At 63.7% G+C, this 18,872-nt stretch overlaps 4 protein-coding genes across 9 annotated transcripts in view; 2 read left to right on the top strand and 2 right to left on the bottom strand.

Moving 5' to 3' along the window:
* Positions 1-776: 776 nt before the first annotated feature.
* On the bottom strand, positions 777-6,763 carry NDUFA11 (NADH:ubiquinone oxidoreductase subunit A11). Its single transcript, XM_046684821.1, has 4 exons — positions 6,587-6,763; positions 2,577-2,669; positions 2,338-2,460; positions 777-951 (listed from the first exon to the last, which is right to left on the bottom strand). The coding sequence occupies exons 1-4, from the start codon at positions 6,681-6,683 to the stop codon at positions 839-841; spliced, it is 426 nt and encodes a 141-aa protein (XP_046540777.1). The 5' UTR covers positions 6,684-6,763; the 3' UTR covers positions 777-838.
* A 1,053-nt stretch (positions 6,764-7,816) lies between these two features.
* VMAC (vimentin type intermediate filament associated coiled-coil protein) lies at positions 7,817-11,459 on the top strand. Its single transcript, XM_046684999.1, has 2 exons — positions 7,817-8,007; positions 9,193-11,459. Exons 1-2 carry the CDS (start codon positions 7,817-7,819, stop codon positions 9,509-9,511), a joined length of 510 nt encoding a protein of 169 aa, XP_046540955.1. The 3' UTR covers positions 9,512-11,459.
* A 1,040-nt stretch (positions 11,460-12,499) lies between these two features.
* On the top strand, positions 12,500-14,088 carry CAPS (calcyphosine). Its single transcript, XM_046684998.1, has 4 exons — positions 12,500-12,728; positions 12,803-12,980; positions 13,150-13,356; positions 13,424-14,088. The coding sequence occupies exons 1-4, from the start codon at positions 12,646-12,648 to the stop codon at positions 13,523-13,525; spliced, it is 570 nt and encodes a 189-aa protein (XP_046540954.1). The 5' UTR covers positions 12,500-12,645; the 3' UTR covers positions 13,526-14,088.
* Positions 14,076-18,872, bottom strand: part of RANBP3 (RAN binding protein 3) — a 52,446-nt gene continuing 47,649 nt past the window's right edge. For all 6 annotated transcript variants that reach the window (XM_046684993.1, XM_046684997.1, XM_046684992.1 and 3 more), the window contains 4 exons: positions 18,119-18,239; positions 16,159-16,301; positions 15,590-15,773; positions 14,076-15,450 (listed from right to left, as the gene is read on the bottom strand). In XM_046684993.1, the coding sequence (XP_046540949.1) occupies positions 15,407-15,450; positions 15,590-15,773; positions 16,159-16,301; positions 18,119-18,239 (492 nt within the window). In that variant the 3' untranslated portion in view covers positions 14,076-15,406. The remainder of the gene's footprint in view (positions 15,451-15,589; positions 15,774-16,158; positions 16,302-18,118; positions 18,240-18,872) is intronic.

Here is an 18,872-nt window from a genome sequence, read left to right as displayed (position 1 = left end):
CGGGCTGGATCCGGCCGAGAAGGGCGCATGGGGGCTGAGCCCCGCTCCAGCAGCCCCCGGGCCACCTGCAGCGGCCAGCCCCTGCCCGCCAGGCCCCATCCCCGCCGAGCGCACCCGCTCCCCAGGGTGGGCAGGAGAGCCCTAATTTATGGCCCGTGGCGGCGTGTTGGAGCAGGCCGGGCCCTCCTTGCCGGCTGCCAGGAAGCGCCGAGCCAGCTCTGCGGAGCCGGGGGCGGCCGCGCCAGCATTCCAGGGCCACCTAAATCACGGGGCCTGACAGGCGGCGGAGGGCGAGACAGCGACTCTCCCTGCTTGTCACCACCAGGGTCCCTCGTCTGGCTTGGCCCCTGCCCACAGGCGCCCAGTGGCCAGTCACCCACCTGTGGGATGAGGACGAGGCTCCTGGGCCGGGCCGGCTGGGGCTCCCCGCTCCAACGCCCAGGAATTTGGAGCCGGGCCGTGCGTGGGCCCTGAGCGTGTTTTCCACATGCTGGCGGTTCTGGGGGGAGGCCTGGGAGGGGATGGCCGCGACCTGCAGGGGGGCTGTGGGCCACGGGCCCAGCTCCCACGAGCTGGCAGGCCACCGCGGGCTCCCGTCCTCCACACCCTGTCCCTTGCTGAGGCCCAGCTGGCGCCGTGGCCCGGCGGGAACAAACCCCGAGGCCTTATCTCCTGCCCCGTTCCTCGCTCCCTCCCAGCACGCCGTGTCTGGTCGCCCAGCCCTGGGGACGGGCTTCCCGGTGAAGAGCAGGGCGGGAAGGAAGGGGGCTCGCACACACGGGTACGCACAGCATTTATTTTTAGACGCAGTCGGGGCTGTGAGGGCCCGGCCGGGGGCTCACACCTTGGGCTCCGCGAACACCTCCCAGCCCTCCAGCTGGCCCATTTTGACCAGGGCGGCCGTGAGGCCCATGTAGGCGCAGGCGGCGACTCCGATCCCGTAGCTGTGAGCTGCGAGGGGGGAGGGCGGTGTCAGGGCTCAGGAGCTGGGCTATGACCCCGGCTGTGACCCCGAGAGGACGCCCCTCCTTGAGGATGAAGTGCCACGCCCCTCTGACTTTGAAGATGTGTGTGGAAACTGAGGCAGAGAGGGAGGCAGCGGTCCGGGCTGCGGGGCCTGGGTGGGGGCCACGAGGGAGGGCCACCTGAGCTGCGGGTGGACGATGCTCAGTGAGCCTCGGCCTGCGCCCTGGCCGCTGGCACCAGGCCCCGTACCTGCCCCGTGGTCCCGGAGCTGGGGGCACAGAACGCCCCGCTGGCTGGAGCATGGCCGCTGAGGAGGGGTCTGCCTGCCGTGCCTGAGGCTCGCCCCCCATCGCAAGCCCAGGGGTGCGTGGCACACCCACACCTTGCCCCAAGTCTCTAGGCGAAGGCCAGGGAGACATGGGCCTCCCTCCGTGGCGCCCTCCCTCCCCGGCCCGCTGGAACCTTCCACCAGGCACTCCCACTGCTGGGCCAGGGCGGTTTATCTGCGTGTGGCCTCGTCTCTCCTCCCGCCGGCCCTGAGGCTGTGGGAGGCGGGAAGGGCCCAGTTTGCTCCCTGTTCCAGGCAGCCCCACCGTGCCAGACTGGCCTGGGGCCCGGCCCTGCCTCCCACCCGGGAGGCATCCTCTGCCGGCTCCCGGTGACCTCAGGCCACCTCAGGCAGCTCCGAGCCTCCGTCCTGCATCTGTAAAGTGGCAACGGGCAAGGCAGCTCCCCTGCAGGGTGTGTGTGCGGTCAGCCAGGGCTCCGGGCACACGGAGAGGGCCGGCAGTGCAAGGACCAGCGCCGCCCTCTCCCTGCTGGCGGGCCAGTGGCGAGGACAGGCAGGGACCTGTGTTCTCTGACAAGGCACGGCAGACAGAGGAGGGGCATACGGAGTGAGGGTGGCGGGGGCCCTGGATCGCACATGAGGAGGTCCGGGAAGTGAGAGAGGGAGCTGAGCTGACATTGAGGGGAAGGGTGTTCAGGCACCGTGAACAGTCTGTGCAAAGGTCCTGGGGCAGGACCACACTTGGCATGTGGGAGGAACAGCGAGGAAGCCTGTGGCTGGAGCAGAGGGTGCCAGGGAGGAGGGGGGGCAGGGAGGGGATGGGGAAGGTCAGGCAGGGCATGGGGGTGGTGCTGAGTGCCACGGGGAGCCTCGGCCGGGGGCCGGTGGGCTTGGTGAGGTGGGCACAGTAGGTGCTTAGGCAGCAGCAGTAGACAGCATTACCGAACTGGCTGGTGGCCAGGGCTCAGAAGCACTCGGGGCTTTCACGGGACCCACCATCCTCCGTTGGGGTGGGCGTTCGCACCCCCGCCCCGCCGGGCCACGGTCCTGGATGGAACAGAGAGGGAGGGGGGCTCACTCACCGCGCGCTCCCAGTGTCAGGCCCCCGGCGCAGCCTCCGATGAGGTAGTTCAGGGGGTCGTCCGGCTTCCCGCGGACCTGGGCGCTGACGCAGGTGGTGAGGCCAAATATGGCGCCGATGGCGGCTGTGGGGTGGATGGGAAGGGACCGGTGCTCAGGGAGGGGCCTGGAGGCGCGGGGTGGCCCGGCGAGCGCTGGGGGGGCCCCTGAAGGAGAGGCCAAGACGCCCCGGCTCGCTCACCTGCGGTAAATGTGTACCGGCCCGTCCTCGCCACTCCCTCCAGGAAGGAGGCCGGCGGCTTGAGCGCGATGCTGTAGGCGGAGACGATCAGGCCTGCGGGACAGGGGACATCAGACCCGCGCCCTCCGCCTCCGAGGAGCCCTCTCCCTGTCCCCACAGCGTCCCCCTCGGCGGCTGCATGCGCCACCCCGTGCCCAGAAGGCTGCACAGACGACGCGGCGGCGCCCCCAGGCCCTGGCACCCGGCCCCTCCCCAGGCCCATAGGGGCTCCATCTCCGTGGGGCCCGGGGCCCCTAATCCTCCTGGGCAGAAGCTAGGCCCCAGGGGCTGCCAACGACCCCTGCTCCCCAGCCCTGGGTCCCTCCCCCCGGCAGCTCGGGCCCCTCACCCCCGCTGGCTGAGTGGCCGCCCTGCCCCGCCGCTGGCTCTTACGCACGAGGGGCCCGGAAGGGGGCCAGGCCTGGGGCTGAGTGCCGGCGGGCGGCGAGGACCAAGCTTCTGTCCTGGGGCCTCCTCCCCCAGCAGACCCTCTGCAGTGGACGGACAGACCAAGACCCACCTGGCTGCTCCTGTCACCACAGCAGCCCAGCCCGGGGCTCCTCGTCCCCCAGCTGACCCCACTCAGGCAGACGGCACGCCCTGCCTCACCTACAGGCCCCCGAGCGGCCCAGCTGCTGGTGGGACCTCCCGGGGTCGGCTCAGCCCAGACAAGACTGAACTGCCGTCTGCCAGGCGGCAAGGACACCACCCACTCACCCTCCTCAGGGCCCAGGGGCTCAGTCCCCTCACATCGTCGCTTCACGGGAAGGGAGAGGGCCCCACACAGGCAGGGCGACTTGTCCGATGTCACCCAGCAGCGCAGCCTGGGAGCCAGGTGGGTCTGACCCACGGCCACGGGCCAGCCCTCACTGTGCGTCCCCAGGCCTCCCGCTTCTGCAGACCCAGCCGGCTGGCTGTGGAGGCCCCCACGGGCCCTCCCAGGCTAAGCAGTGCCCCCACCCCCGGCCTCGGCTCGCATTCAGCTCACGCCGGACAGTGGGGTTGATTTCCAGAGCAGCCCCGGGGAGAGCCAAGACTGCTACCCCACTGCACAGCTGGGGACACCGAGGCCCAGGGATGAGGGGGAAAGAGTGCTTATAAAGAAGGCTCCCACGTGCGAGGCCTGGCGGATGCCCCAGATCTTTCTCCCAATCCCACGGTGAATCCTAGGGGCCTGTGCGACCTCAAGAGACAGGAGGCTGGGAAGGGGCAGTGGGGCCGGAGTCCGTTCCAGGGGCCCCCGAGCCCGCACTGCCTCCTCGGCCCAGCAACCCCCATCCTCAGTCATTCTCTCACACGTGTCCCCCCCCAAGAGACCTAATTAGAAGGGGCTCCTAGCCCCACCCGGGACCTGGTGTAATGACCTCTGGGGCTGGATCAGGAATGAGGGTCTTATGAGCCCCTAAAAGGGGAACCACTGACAAGATTCAGTGATGGTCCCAAAGCCGGTCACAGAGTGAGTCCTACGGGGAACCTCATGGACCCCACCCCCACATGCCAGCAGTCCTGGCCGAGGGGCCCCAGCTCATGGATCACTCTGGACACAGTGAGTGTCCCCAGCATCCTACGTCCCTCAGAAGTCCTGGGGCTGACAGCGGATGACCTGGGGGCCCGCTGATCGTCCCAGGGTCAAAGACCGCCCTGCCCCCAAGTCTTCCCCAGCAATCATCCCAGACGGTGACCTGTCACAGCCCGCCCCTCCAGGAGCCGCCCCAACTGCTCAGATGCTGCGACCCCCCGGCACGCGAGGATCTCTGCTGACTCGGAGCTTCCACAGCCCATCGCCCCCTCAAGAGGCCCCCTCCCTAACCCCTCCCCCGCTGTGGCCCTCTGGGCCTCCAGCAAGGACCTCCAGACACAGCGTGCATTCGTCTATACGTCCATTCATCATCACAGGCAGCAGCGACTGTGTACCCTCCATTCGTTCATTCACTCATTCATCCACTCACTCATTGGTTACCAGTCAGGCCTTCCTTCATTCATTCATCCACTCGGTTACTGTGTATCCATCCATCCATCCACTCATCCGGTTAGTATATCCATTCATCACTCAGCCACTCACTCATCCGGGTACCGAGTCCATTCAGTCACTCATTCATTCATCCAGTTACCAGCACCTTCATTCACTCGTTCCTTCACAATGTTACCATGCGCCCCATTCCCCTTAAACAGTTACTGTGTGCTTTCCTTCCTTCATTCTCCCTCACCCATTCATTCATTCACAGCCAGTTACTGTGTGCCCACAAGGTGCGGGTTCTTCTGGGAGGCCCGCTCCCTGTCCCCCGGGGGCTCGCCACCTCAGGGAAGGCAGATGTGAAAGGAGCTCTCGGGTGGGGGCCGAGGGGAGGCAGGGCATGAAGGAGGCGGCAGGAGGGAGCGTCCAGGAGCACATTTCAGCCAAGTCCTGTGTGTTGAGTGGAGCTGGCCGGTGAGAAAACGCGGGGAGGCAAAGGGCGACACACCCTCACAGTGACACCCTCGAAGAGCCCTGGGCGCCCTGCATGGCTCGCGGAAGCCAGTCATGACCCCCAAATCCAGGGGACACCCCAACATGGCACCTCCATCGAAAGCTCCTACCCACACCCCCTCAAAGGCCCTCCAGCAAGTCCCCCAGAGGCTCCCACTCGGCGGGACCCCACCCTGGGACATGCTCGGGCTCCCCACAGCCTCCGAGATTTCAGTCCACCCCTGTGGTGTGTGCATTTGTGAGCACACACGCACACACACTCCCGCTCACAAACACCAATGTTCATGTCTTTCCAGTTTCAAATCTAAACTACCCACTTCTTCCTGAAGGCCCCACATCCCCTCTCCTACTTTAATCCCCCCTAAGACGCAACCATGACCCTCCCGAATGTTCTGTCACGCATTCCCCCACGTCAGCACCTCCCCACAGGAATCTGCCAGAATGACTCCCCCCTACGTAGACCCAAACCCACAGTGCGCATCCCTCCTGGGCTCTCAAGGACCCCCCTGGAGACCCCATCACACACCCGGCCGGTCCCAACAATTCGACATTCAAGCAGACTCCACATAACCCATCCCCTGGGACTCCCTCTCCGGCCCTTTCTCCTGAGGACCCTCCATAAGGACCCCCCTTGGGAACACGCCCTGCCCCGGCCACCCCCTGGAGCAGATCACCCCACCTGGATTTGCAGCCCGCCTCCAAAAGCCCCCGGGGCCGTGAATACACCTCTCGACTTTTCAGTTTCCACTTGTGAGAAACGGGGATGGTAACGGTCGATACCATGCGGAAAATCAGCGATTATTCGGTCTACACGGATGCAAATGCCTCCCAAGGGAGATGCAACTTCTGCCAGGCCCTGTTCCAGAAGCTGGAGGTAGAGAGGGGGCCAAAGCCACCATGTCTACTGCTCAGGGAGGCAGGGAACGACAGGAGGGGGGGGGGGGGGGGGACTCTGGGGTCCCCGGGGAATGTCCAGGCTGTGGGTCCTCTCATACGCTGGCTCCAATAAAAGCTTCAGACGTCCCTGAGAACCCACCTCTCCTGGACCCGAAAAAGACCTCATCCCACTCCAGAACCTTCTCAAACTTCTGTACCCGCCTCAGACACCCCAATAAGAACCCCAGGATCCCCTCAAATCATCTCAAAGTCACCCAGTTGGAAAGTCTCCTGACCCTGCAGCTCCTGTGACCCCGATAACAACCCTGCGCCACTCCACGACTCCCACTGAGCCTGGCGATGGCTTCAACAATAAGCCCCCAATGCCAGCACCCGCTTCTGATGACCTCAGTGACCAGCCTGTCACACGCACCACGACCTCAGAGCCCTCCCGCCCTGCCAGACCCCCCACAACGTCTATCTCACACAGGAGTTCCCCAGGGCCGCCCCAGACACCCCGACGACAACCCGAGGCCACCCTGCGACATCCCCAGCCCCCCAGGACGCCCTCGCACAGCCCGCAGTGACCCCGTGACCTCCTGCGCCCTCCGACTCCGGGGGCGCTCACCAGCGGCACCACCGACACTGGTGCTGGCGTAGGCCTTGCGGTGGCACTCGGTGCCTTCGGGGAGGTCCCAGTACTGGTGAAGAAGCGACCGCGCCATGGTCGCGCACCCCCGGCCGCACACTGTACACCCCGCCGGCTCCCCGCGCCCAAGGGCAGCCGCCGCTCGCTCTCGCGAGACTTCCTGGGCTGCGCGCGCAGCCTCCCGGGCGGACGGGCCGGCAACAAGCGCGCAACTTTATTGAGCGCCGCGGACATAGACACGGGTCGCGCGCACGCGCCGGAGGCAGGAGAGGAGCAAAGAAAGAGCGCGTGCAGCCCGGGCCGACTTCTGGAGGGGGAAACTGAGGCCGACCGAGATCAGTGAAGCCAGATCTTGCTAATTCCAGCTCAGAAAGACCTAGGTTAGCAATGATTTGACTCCCGGAGGTGGGGCCTAATCTAGGGGCGGGACTACACTTGATAGGAGGGAAGTGTAATTATGGGGCGGGGCATGGAGGGGCTGTGGCCACTCCCAGCGCCAGGATCTGTATGGGGCGTGGTCACGCCCTGTGGCCCCTCCCCACTACGGAGTCAACCGCGTGCGACTATTTGGGGGCGTGGCCAGAATCAGGGGCGGGGCTTGACGGGAAAGTGATCAATCCTAGCGCTAGGCTCTTAGCAGGATCTAGCCTGTGCCCACTTTGTGGCTTGTCCAAGCCCTGGGCCGGAGGTAGTATGCGCTAGGCTTGGGGGCGTGGCCAGAACCGAGGCATAACCTGAAGGGAAGTTGACCAATAGGAGCCCTAAGGGGCGCGGTCGTGGCCAATCATGTGAATCTGAGAAAAGCGCAAGGGGTTCTGGGGGCGTGGTCAGGCTTGTAGGACCTCGGGATCCGGACCAATCCTCGTGTTAGCTTCTGAGTAGGGCGGGGCCTGTGTCGAAGGAGTGGCCAATCCCGTTGCCAGAGCCAGAACTGGGAGCGCCGCCGGAGGACGGGGCCAACGTGGGGGCGTGGTCTGTCAAGACCTTGGCCAATCTTGGAGCTAGACCGGGCTCAGGGGCGGAGTTTCGAGGTGCCGGAACAAGCGAGGGTGTTTGGGTTTGAGGAGGGCGTGACTCAGCCCTGGGGGCGGGGCCTAGCCGGAGCCAGGGCCAATCGTGGGCCTCTGGGGGCGTGGTCCTCCAGGGGGCGGGGCCGGGGCCGGTTCCGGGCGTCCCGGGGGCGTGGCCGGCTGAACCGGGGCCGGGGCCATGTCTGCGCCGCCGCCCCTGCAGATCCGCGAGGCGAACGCACACCTGGCGGCCGTGCACCGGCGCGCGGCCGAGCTGGAGGCGCGGCTGGACGCAGCGGAGCGCACGGTGCGCGCCCAGGCCGAGCGCTTGGCTCGCCACGACCAGCAGCTGCGCGCCGCCCTAGACGAACTGGGCCGCGCCAAGGACAGGTGAGGCCCGGGGCGGGCCCGGTGGACTTCCAGGAGGAGGTGGGCGGAGGCGGAGTGGACATTGTAAAGGGAGGACCGGCAGGGGAAACCGTGTGCATCCACGTGGAGGCTCGACTACTGGTGGGATTGAAAAATAACCACCCAAACTCTTGACTTAGTCATCAGTAGGTAAAGTTGAGAGATGTCCTACAAGTGTGGATTTCGAACTTAAAACAGGGCTCATTTTCCCACAAGGCAAAATTGGCTGGTACTGAGTGGTTAGGGCCCACCGACCTCCTGGTGTAGGTATTGGGAGCCATGGCAGGTTCTTGAGGAGCGGAGGATGGGCTCGTATCAGGGGTTTTGAAGAGTCGGTCTAGCAGCTGAGCATTGAAAGGGATGAGATGAGGGCCCAGGGAGGAGGGAGGTGCTGGGGCCCAGGTGGGAAAAGGTTGGAGCTGGTTGGAGTGGTTCATTCATCTTTGCTGAGCACGTGCTATGAGCGAGACACGGTGCTGGGGACTAGGGCACAGTCAGACCTCCCCGCCCTGCCCTTCAGCAGACACATCGCTGGGCTGATGGGGTTGCAGTGGAGGGGCACACAGGGCTCTCGGGGACCCAGGGGAAGGCTTCCTGGAGGAGGAGCCATCTAGGCTGGACAAGAAATAGGAAAAGATGTGGGGGAAAAGGGAACTGCAGGCCGAGCAAGGGGGCGTGGCGAGGGGTGTGCTCTGCTCAGGCTGCCGTTACAGACGCCACAGGCGGCCGGCTTCCACAACACACGGTTATTTCTCACAGTCTGGAGGCTGGAAGCCCAAGATCAAGGTGCCGGCAGATTCGGTTCCTGGGGAGGCTCGCCGGTGGCCGCCTTCTCGCTGGGTCCTCACACGGCAGAGAGCGCGAGCGAGCTCTCTGGTGCCTGTTTTTATGAGGGCGCTAATCCCACGGGGGCCCCACCTTCAGGACCTCATCTAACTTTACGTACCTCCCACGGCCTCGCCTCAAACACCATCACATTGCGGGGTAGGGATTGAACAGAGGAATTTCGGGGCGACACGAACAAGGGGTGCCTGGAGGCAGTGGTGAGGAGCATGGTTTTCGTCCTGATGGTGGTGGGGAGCCTCGGGAGGCCGGGAGCAGAGAGAAGACCCTCTGGTTCCCCAGTCCTATAACCCCCCACCCCGCCCTGTCTTGCCTTCCTGCCAGGGAGATCGCCACGCTCCGAGAGCAGCTGCTGACCTCCGAGGCCACCGTCCACAGCCTGCAGGCTGCCGTGCGCCAGAGGGACGAGCTCATCGGGCAGCTGCACCCCCGGGCCAGGCTGCTGCAGGACATCTGTCGCCGCCGGCCACCCCTGGCTGCGCTGCTGGCCGCCCTGGCTGAGGCCGAGCGCCTGGGGCCCCTGCCAGCCAGTGACCCCGGCCACCTGCTCCCTGGCGGGTCCAGTCCACCCGTTGCCAACAGCACTGGGGAGGAGGGCGACGGGGATCCCCTGCAGCCTGCAGTGTTTGGGACAACAGTGTGAGCCCTGGGGCACAGATTCCAGAATGGAGACGCAGGGCCCCAAGGGGGCCTTTTCCCATCGCTGTGGGTGTCCTCGGGGATCACGGGTATCCCAGAGGGGATCCCGTGGCAGAGCCCTGATCCTGTCCAGGCACCAGAACCTGCTAAGAAGTTACAGGTTTCAAACGGGCGGCCTGCAGGCCAAATGCAGATGTTAGCCCAGACCGTTTTTTTTTTTTAAACCCAAAACTTTGAGTCAATCACCGTTGTTGAAACACTGGCGGCGCTAACGCAAAAATCTGGATTTCTGGCTTCAGACTTGGCCATGCCTGCCTGGATCTGAGCCCAGGGTATCCTCTTTAGCCAGAGTCTGAGTTTCAGTTGGCCCCCTCTTCTCTCTTAGGGCCAGATGTCTGGCCCCTGAAGCATGTGAGTTTGAGACCTCTCTTTCTCTAGTGGAGGCAGATGGTATCAAGTTCCACATGATTTGAGTTTTTCTCCCATTTTTGCCTGCCCCGCCCCCCCGCCACCCTGATTCTTGTTCTTCTGTTAGCATCCCCCATCCTAGGGCTAAAGCTTTTTCTTACTCTTCATCCCAGACCAGAATTGGGAGCCTCGAGCTTTGTGCCATTTTGCACTGGTTGTCTGAAGACAAATTTTTAATCCTAGAGATATTTTTTTCTTAACTCTGTCCTTCCTTCCACCTTTAACGCAGAAGGAAGAGTGCGTGGGTCAGACATGCTGAGATGCTGGTGGCCTGGCTGTGCTGCCCAGGGAAACTCAGGCATTCCTTAGTCTTTTCTGATAGCATCCTGCCTCAGGGCCTTTGCACTGGCTGTTTCCTCTGCCTAGAATGCTCTTTCCTCCCGATGTCACATGACTGGTTCCTTGTCACTCAGGTCTTTGCTCAAATGTCACCTCCTCAGAGAGGCCTTCCCTGACCCCCTTATCTGTAGTAATTCCTCTTCCTGCTCCCTCGCTGTTAGCCCATTCAGTTTTCCTTATGGAACGTTTTACCAGCAGGGTATGAGCTTCATGAGGTTTTTGTTCTGTCACCAGTGCCTGGCACACCCTGAACTCCAGTAGGAACAGGATGGGTCTGTGGGCCCTGAAGGGAGCCAGGGGTCTCCAGCACATCTGATGAGGGCCCCCTCCACACATCAGTCCAGCTTTTGTACCAAGAAGCTGGCTCCTTTTGAAACTCTCTAGAGAATGTATCCTTTTTTTTTTTTTTTTGCTGAGGAAGATTAGCCCTGAGCTAACATCTGTGCCAATCTTCCTCCACTTTATATGTGGGTCGCCACCACAGCATGGCTGATGAGTGGTGTAGGTCTGTGCCCAGGATCCAAACCCGTGAACCTGTGCTGCCGAAGTGGAGTGCACCAAACTTAACCACTCCGCCACGGGGCGTGCCCCTGGAGAATCTATTTTTTAACTCTCATTTCTACACTGCCCTTCCCAGCCCGAGATGCTCAGGGTGCCTTGCTTTTTATCAAACCAGGGAAGCCTGTGCCTTTCTCTGCCCAGCCCAAGTGCCCAGCCTGGTACCACGGCAGCCGCTTCCAGGCCTCCTTACTCAGGGAATTGTCATAGCAGGAACTGCCGAGGGGCAGGGCCCCCGTCAGCCCGGAAAGGTCGACGTCCATCCCCAGCCCTCAGGCTGGCGCCGCCTGCCTGCCTGGCGCCTGACAGTGACCCCTCAGTGTGGTGACAATGGCCCCGTTTTCTCTGGATGAATAAGGGGGGGGCTGTTTGGATGAGGGGGAGGCAGGCTGGGGCCTGTCTGAGCTCAAGAATAAACCGGGTGACTTCTCGGCCTCGGTCCTTCCTCCTTTTCTCCTGTGCAGGGGCTGGAAAGGTGGTCCCTGTGCTGTTCCTGGTCTGGGGGGGCAGCCCCGCTGGGGGAGGAGACGCAAGGAGGGCAGGAGGGCCTGGGCCACTGCCAATGTTTGGAGGCATCAGTGTTGAAATGCTGATTCTCTTAAAGATGAGGAGATGCCACAACAGAGCTAGAACAACTGTGATTATATTTTACATTTTTCTGTAGAAAAAAAAACTTTGATGTCTGTAACAGGCATTAAAAACACAATGGAGTATTTCTCTGCCTACCCGAAGGGTGTCGGCCTGCAGCAAGCCCTCAGCGTTTTCACAGTGGAATGCCACTGCGGTCTCACGAAACTGTTAGGTCAGCGGTGGCTCGAATCACACGGCCGGTCGCTTGTCATCCACGGCCTGGTTGCTGGCTGCAGCATGGTGGTGTGTGTAAATTCAAGCTGGGAAAAGCCTCTGACGGTCCCCAAGCGTCCTGGGAAACCCAGTATTCTTTTCCATCCGGCCTGGCAGTGGAACGCTCTTGCTTGGCAGAGATGTCCAAAAGCTCAAGCGAAGGCCTCCTGTGACGGTGGCAGTTTCCTCTTGGGAGATGTCAGGGGTCAGGGCGGCTTCTCTGGTGGGTGCCACAGTCCCCTGGCTCACCAGCTCGTCATGAGTGAGCCCACCAAGTGATGTTTGAGGGCTGAAGACTAACCACTGAGAGACCCGGGTCGACAAAAATGCCGTGACTGGCCCAAGTGACTCCCGTGAACGGCCTTGTCCAATGGAACATTGAAACGTCTGTAGGACTCCGCTGGGTCTCGGCTCAGCCGGCACTTGGTCTGAGGACCTCCTCCAGCTTTGGCTACTGCCCTGTGAAAAGCCCAGAGAAGGGAGGGGACCTGCCCCAGGTCACACAGGAACTGGGCCTTGAGCCTCCCTGGCCACGGCCTTGCCTCCGTCCATCAGGGGCACTGTGGTCCCTGTAGGGCTGTGGCTTGCCCTTCCCCCTTGCGGCCAGGAAGAGACCTCCTGGTCTGGGCCTGGGCAAGAGCGAGCAGGACAGGGGGTGGGCGGTGGTGCTAGGGACAGCACTGCCTTGTCCCTCTGGGCCCTGCCACTGGCCGCGCGGGGCTGTGCTTAGAGCCACAAGGCCCCGGCACAGTGAGGGTTACAGCTGGGGCCCCTCCCAGTCTCCAGAGCCACCGTCCCCTAGCAACAGTCCTACCAGGCAGGACGCACTGCCAACACTGGGCAAAGCGGCCGCCCGAGGGCTCGAGGACAGACGACGGGAGTCCCCTCGAACCCTCTCCCACCCAGCCGCCCAGAGAACCCCGACCCAGCATGGCTGCTGTGGACGCCACCGTGGAGAAGCTCCGGGCACAGTGCCTGTCTCGAGGGGCCTCGGGCATCCAGGGCCTGGCCAGGTGAGCTGTCCCCTCGCGCCTTCCCGACCCCCAGCCCCAGGGATCACTCTCCAACCACGTCCCCTGCCCCTCAGGTTTTTCCGCCGCTTGGACCGGGACAGGAGCCGAGCCCTGGATGCGGCGGAGCTCCAGCGGGGCCTGGCCGAGTTGGGGCTGGCGCTAGACACGGCCGAGGCGGAGGGCGTGTGCCGGCGCTGGGACCGTGACGGCAGCGGGACGCTGGACCTGGAGGAGTTCCTGCGGGCGCTGCGGGTGAGGCTGCCATCTGGGGGAGTCGGGCTCTCAGCGGGCTTCTCTGTGTCAACGCTGAGACGCCGGATGCCAGGGCACTCATTGCTAAGGGGCGCCTGCTGGGGCTCAGCTCTGCACTTGATGCCCGGAGGGGTGGGAGCAGCCCCAGTCATCACGTCCCCCTCCCCAGCCCCCCATGTCCCAGGCCCGGGAGGCGGTCATTGCAGCCGCGTTCGCCAAGCTGGACCGCAGCGGGGACGGCGTGGTGACGGTGGATGACCTGTGGGGGGTGTACAATGGCCGCGCCCACCCCAAGGTGCGGAGCGGGGAGTGGACCGAGGAGGAGGTGCTCCGCCGCTTCCTGGACAACTTCGACGCCTCCGAGAAGGACGGGCAGGTGGGTGCCTGCGCCCCTCCCCCCCCCGCCTGGCTGCTGGTCCCCACTTACAGCCCGTCTGCCCCAGGTCACGCTGGCCGAGTTCCAGGACTACTACAGCAGTGTGAGCGCCTCCGTGGACACGGACGAGGAGTTCGTGGCCATGATGACCAGCGCCTGGCGGCTGTGAGCAGCGCGCACTCACTCGGCCGGCGCCAGCATAGAGTAGGATCCCCCCCTACCCACCCCCGGGCCCCCTGAGCCAGGACTCCTTTGCCCCTGGGGTGGGGGCTGGAGCCGAGTGTGAACTGAAGCCGCAGAGCCGGCTGGACCAGGTCTCAGAGGACCCGGCCTGGCCAGCAGGTGTTAGTGGGACAAAGGTTCTGGGATGGGTCACTGGCTCAGGACCCCAGGGAGAAAGGCACCCCACCCCCGCCCGCCCCGCTGTGCTGACCCCAGGCCTCTCAAAGCCGCAGCAGATGCCCCCCAGCCCCAGCCCTCCCTCGTGGGTCCCCGGGAGCCAAGTGGCCCCCAAGTGGGGAAGAAACAGCTCTGTGTGAAGCGAGGCTGCACGGAGGTGGCCGGTCCTGGAAGGCGGCCGAGGCTTGTCACCTGCCCAGGCCTGGAGGGAGTGCCTGGGGCCCCCAGGCTGCTGAGGGCCCTCACCCGGGGAGGCGGAGACCATCCTGGCCAGGCTGGCTGGCTTCCTGAGGCCCCTGGGGCATGCAGGAGGCCAGGGGTTTAGTTAAAAGTTTTAATGTGGTTCCCAAATACATTTCATATGACAATCTTACATAAATGTTTCAAAACACATGGGCGTTATCTGGTTTTACTTGTCACTAGCTGGCTAAGGCTTGAAGCAGAGACGTGTGACCGGATCTGCCGGGGGTCCTCTGGCGTCTTCCGGTGGCCCAGGCTCCCCCACTGGCCGACCCGGGGTGGGCGGCACAGCTGCGAGACCAGCCTTCTCCTCACCCGGGGGCAGGGCCGCACTCTCCTTGGAAATCCGGATCCCTGGGCGGGCCCTCTTGGCGGGTCTCCCAGGGGGCAGCTCCCGGCCGTGCTCCACGTTGGGTGGGCAGGGCGCCCTCCTGTGGGTGCTGCGAGCGGGGGGGACGGCCTCCTGGAATGCCCCAAGAGGGCCCCCTCTGCCTCTGCCTCTTAGAGGCCCCCTGCCCCCGATGGTCTTGGAGGCAGTGACGTCCAGGGCTGGGCAAGGAATGGCCAACAGCAGGAAGCAGGTTTGCGCCTGGGTGCCAGGTGGCAGGTGACCCACGTGACAGGGAAGGCAGGAGGGTGGGTGGGGCCAGGTGCAGGGACACTTTCCTAGGTCAGCTCTCTCCAGGCCTGGGGCCCAACCCCTCAACACCCCAGGACTGAGCCTGGAGGAACCCTGGGTGGGGGACAAGTGGCGTCGGCCCCCCTGAGTGGCCTGCTGAGCACCCGAGCTCCCCCGTGGGGCCCCAGCACAGACGCCAGGCCCACAGGGAGAACGAAGATGCGCTCGCGATAGGGCTGCAGCCGCCCAGCGCACAGAAGCATCTTAGATAATCTAAGAAACCACAGAGAGCCTTGGTGTGGGGAGACCTACGACACAAACCCCAAATCAGAACGCGGAAAGTGAAGAGAGAGCGCGGCTGGCAGAACGTCCAGCAGGCCCAGTGTCGATGCTGGCGTGGACAGCCCCGGGGCCTGGGCAGGTGGCGGGGACCCATGGGGGCGGCAGCGGTGGGGAGAGGCCGGCGACACAGGAGGGAGGGGAAGAAACGAGGTGTCGCAGTCCCAGTGAGAAGCCGTGACAAGTCTTAATGTGCCATTTCAATTCAAAGGAGGGGAGGGAAGAAATGTTCTTTTTGCTTTGCTCATCAATATGATGAGGTCTCGTGTCCCAACCACATTCAGGCAGTTCCCGAGTCTGCTTCTGAACGGGACGTGCGGATCCGGACTGTGGCCAACCCCGTGGGGAGTGTGGTTCCCGAGCCCCGCGCCTCGACGCTGCTGGCAGGAAGGGCGGGCGGGCGGGCGGACAGACGGACAAAGCAGCAGGCTCGCGGGCAGCCGGCTCCCGGCGCTATGTGCTCCCGGCCGTCTGCCCGTCCCCTTCGTCACCAGCGCCTGTGGGAAGCAGTGGCCCTGTGGTCAGGTCCCCCCTGCATGGAGCCCCAGCCCCTGGGTCAGGCCCCTGACCACAGGAGGGAGGGCATCTGGCAACCCAGCTCCCTCGTGCCCTCCAGGGCAGGGCGGCCCAGCTTACCGCTTCCGGAGGCTCCTGACGGAGCCAGGACATCGTCGTCGTCACTGTCGTCCTCGTTGGATGGCGCCGCCCCGGGCTCCGGGGCAGGCGTCTTGGCCTCCTGCTCCTGCTCCACGCGGCTGCGCAGAGCCAGGATGCGGTGGTGCAGGGCTGCGTACAGCTGGCCCGTGTCCTTGGAGCTGGCCTGCGGAGGCAGAGAAGTGCCAGGTTATAAGGCCTCCTGGGCAGTGCAGCCACTGCCCTTGCCGTGACGGGACGCCACCATCCCTGGGCCAGGACTGCGGAGGAGCCTGCCCCTCTCTCGAAGCTCCCACAGCCCCGCGCCCGTCCTCCCCAGGGGCCCAGACAGCCCGCAGCCGGCTGGCACTCGGCCACTAGGGCAATTCTCTCTCCCACCCTCCGGCCCGACCCGCTCGTTCTGGAGACCGGCCCACCCGCTCATGCCGAGTGCTGAGAGCTGCGGCGCGGCAGGTCCAGCCTGGCGGGCCCTGACCGGGTACCCCGAGGAGTCGCCCCGCTGCAGCAGCTCAGGCGGGCGCAGCTCTCGTCCTTCCCCAGGAGTCGCTCACCGAGATCAGGAAGACCTTCACGCCCTGGTCCTCGGCGTCCGTGGCGGTGATGCGCACGCTCTTCTCGCTGGCCTTGTCCATCTGCATCTGCGCCCATAGCTTGGTGTTGAGGATCAGCCTCAGGCTGCCCTGGGTCCGCATCACTGCAACCGACAAGGCCGCTCAGCGCTGGCCGCCCACGCCAGCCTGAGAGCAGACGCTGTACCCGGGTGACACCTCACGAGTCTCCTGAGGTCCCTGAAAGCGCCTGTCTGCTGAGCAACAGCACCCCTGATGCTGGGGCCGGACCCGGCACCCTGCTCCCCTGGCCCGCACGACTGAGGCCACGCCCAGCCTGTGGGGGTTTTGTTGGTCCACGCAGCGGGTGCCTGGGCAGCGGCTCCCTTGGGGACGGGGGTGGTCGGGGGGAGCTATGGCCGACTCCAGGGACGGGGGGCCAGACGGGGACATATGTGGGCTGTACACAGGGGGGACATGCACTTTCTTTCTGTGACACACTGCATGGAAGTCGCCACCCCCGACTGTCTCCCATGCATAGGCCAAGCCCCAGGCCCTGTCCTGTGGTTTTCTTAGAAAAAAGGTCAAGGAAGCTCAGAGCTTCCATCGGCGGGGAGGCAAGGACAGGCCAGGGTCAGCGTTCATGGAGAAAACCAGGCACGGGCCTCCCCTCTCCGGAAGTGCTGAGTTCCACCCACAGCGGGTCCGAGGCACAGTCAGCCTGCCCGCGTGCCAGACCCCTCCTCCCGCTGCGCCCTGGCCCATGGACCCGGCGACCTTGCCTTCCTGCCAGCCCAGCTGTCCCCAGTGGAACAGGCCTGGAAACGGTTAGAAGTTGTCACCCAACCCAGGGCCCCAGACGGCACACAGGACGGGAGCAGCCTGGACCAGCTTGTGGAGGCCTGCGGGGTCTGCGCCCCAACCGACAGGATCGCCCCGTGCCCACTCCCTGAGCCCTCCGAGCTGTGACCAGCTGGCCGCGGGTGGGGACCGAAGAAGGGGCAATGAGGTGGGGGGGGCCGGGGGGCAGTCACAAGCACTGTGCTCTCCCCATCCATACGCTCGAACACTCCCATAGGGAAGGACGAAAAAGAAATCGAGGGTGTGTTCAAGGGGGAGAGAGAGCGGGGCGCACAGGAGGGCCACTTCCATCTCCGTCCCAATCTCGGGACCATTCCGAGCCCAGGGGCGTGAGGACACCGGCGCAAGGACGCGACGTGGGCTACGACCAGGCCAGGAATCGACGTCCCTGTCAAGGCCAGAAGACTCATTTGGGAAGATTAAAAAAAGGGCACACTTACACACACGTACACACTGTCTTCAAATGTGTATACGTGAACGTGCACCCCCACAGCACCCCCACGTCTGTAACATGCACACGTCTGGGCTGACTCACGTATACACGGCCCTGGAGCTTCATTCACGACAGTCAAACAAATCAGAACCACCTCAATGGCCATCAACAGGGACATGGTTTCGTACGTTCATTGTCAATGGAACACGGAGATACACGTTTTCCCCAAAAAGGCCGATTTTTAAGGAAAATTTAAGGACAAAGGAAGACGCTCACAGAAGTGCAGAAATCAAAATCGCCCCATTTCCTTAAAAAAGAACCACGAAACAGGCCTGGACCGCCAAAATGTTATTAGCAGAGGTTTCTCTTTTTTCATCGATGTTTTTTCCTTTCTATCCTAGACAACTGGCACCTGGCTGATCAGAAAGCGAGTTAAGAACCGCTCCCTACTTTTACTGCTGCCACACTCAGGCAGGGCAGGGTCGGGGAGGGGCCAGCGGCTGGAGCCTCGGGGGCAGGCCGCCCGCGGGCTGTGGGCGTGGGTGCGGGGCTCCCCCGTGGGGACCTGCTTCCGGCTGGCTGGGTGCAGGGCCGAGTCAGGACCTTGCCCTCAGTGCCCCGGGAACTCACAGCCTCCCGGGCCCCTCTGAGGGGCCCCGGCCAGCTCACCTAGTCGGGACTGTAACGTGCCGTCGTCGGCCGACGCCATGTCGTTGAGTCTGAGCAGCCCCCGGCCTCTCTCCACCCACGACTGCGAGGTCTTGTCAAAGACAAACAGCTTGCACTGGATCTGGAACACAAGGCGGCCTCCAGGTGAGCGGGACCCTGACCGGAGGACGTATCCCGGGAGCCTCCTGGGGTCGGCAAACTGTGGCCTGGGGGCCACGCCCGGCTGCTGGCCAGTTTTTTGTCCTGCCTCGAGCTAGAACGGGTTTTACATTTTTAGAGAGGTATTAAAAAAATCCTTAAGGAAATGCAGTCGGAACACAATGCGATACCACTTCATACCCACTAGGATGGTTAGAAGCAAAGACAGATCGTAACAGGCACATGCAGGACGTGGAGAAACAAGAAGCCTCACGCACGGCTCGTGGGATGTACAATGGTGCGGCCGCGGGGGAAACCGCTCCTCCAAACGGAAGCATGGCGCTCTCACGGGGCCCAGAAATCCCACTCCTGGGGTCCACCCGAGAGAAATGAAACTTGTGTCCACACAAAAACTCGTACACGAATGTTTATAGCAGCATGAGTCCTAAGAAGCAAAAAGTGGACAGAACCCAACCATCCAGCCACACGATGGAGTACAATGCAGCCATGAAAAAGAGTGAGGTCCTGACACAGCCGCACGTGCACGGACCTGCACACACGACGCTCAGGGAGAGAAGCAGACACAGAAGGACACATGGTATGTGATCCCATTGAC

The sequence above is a fragment of the Equus quagga genome, chromosome 14, assembly GCF_021613505.1.
Source record: "Equus quagga isolate Etosha38 chromosome 14, UCLA_HA_Equagga_1.0, whole genome shotgun sequence".
Classification (NCBI taxonomy): Eukaryota; Metazoa; Chordata; class Mammalia; order Perissodactyla; family Equidae; genus Equus; species Equus quagga.
This window is presented reverse-complemented; position numbering and strand designations above follow the sequence as displayed.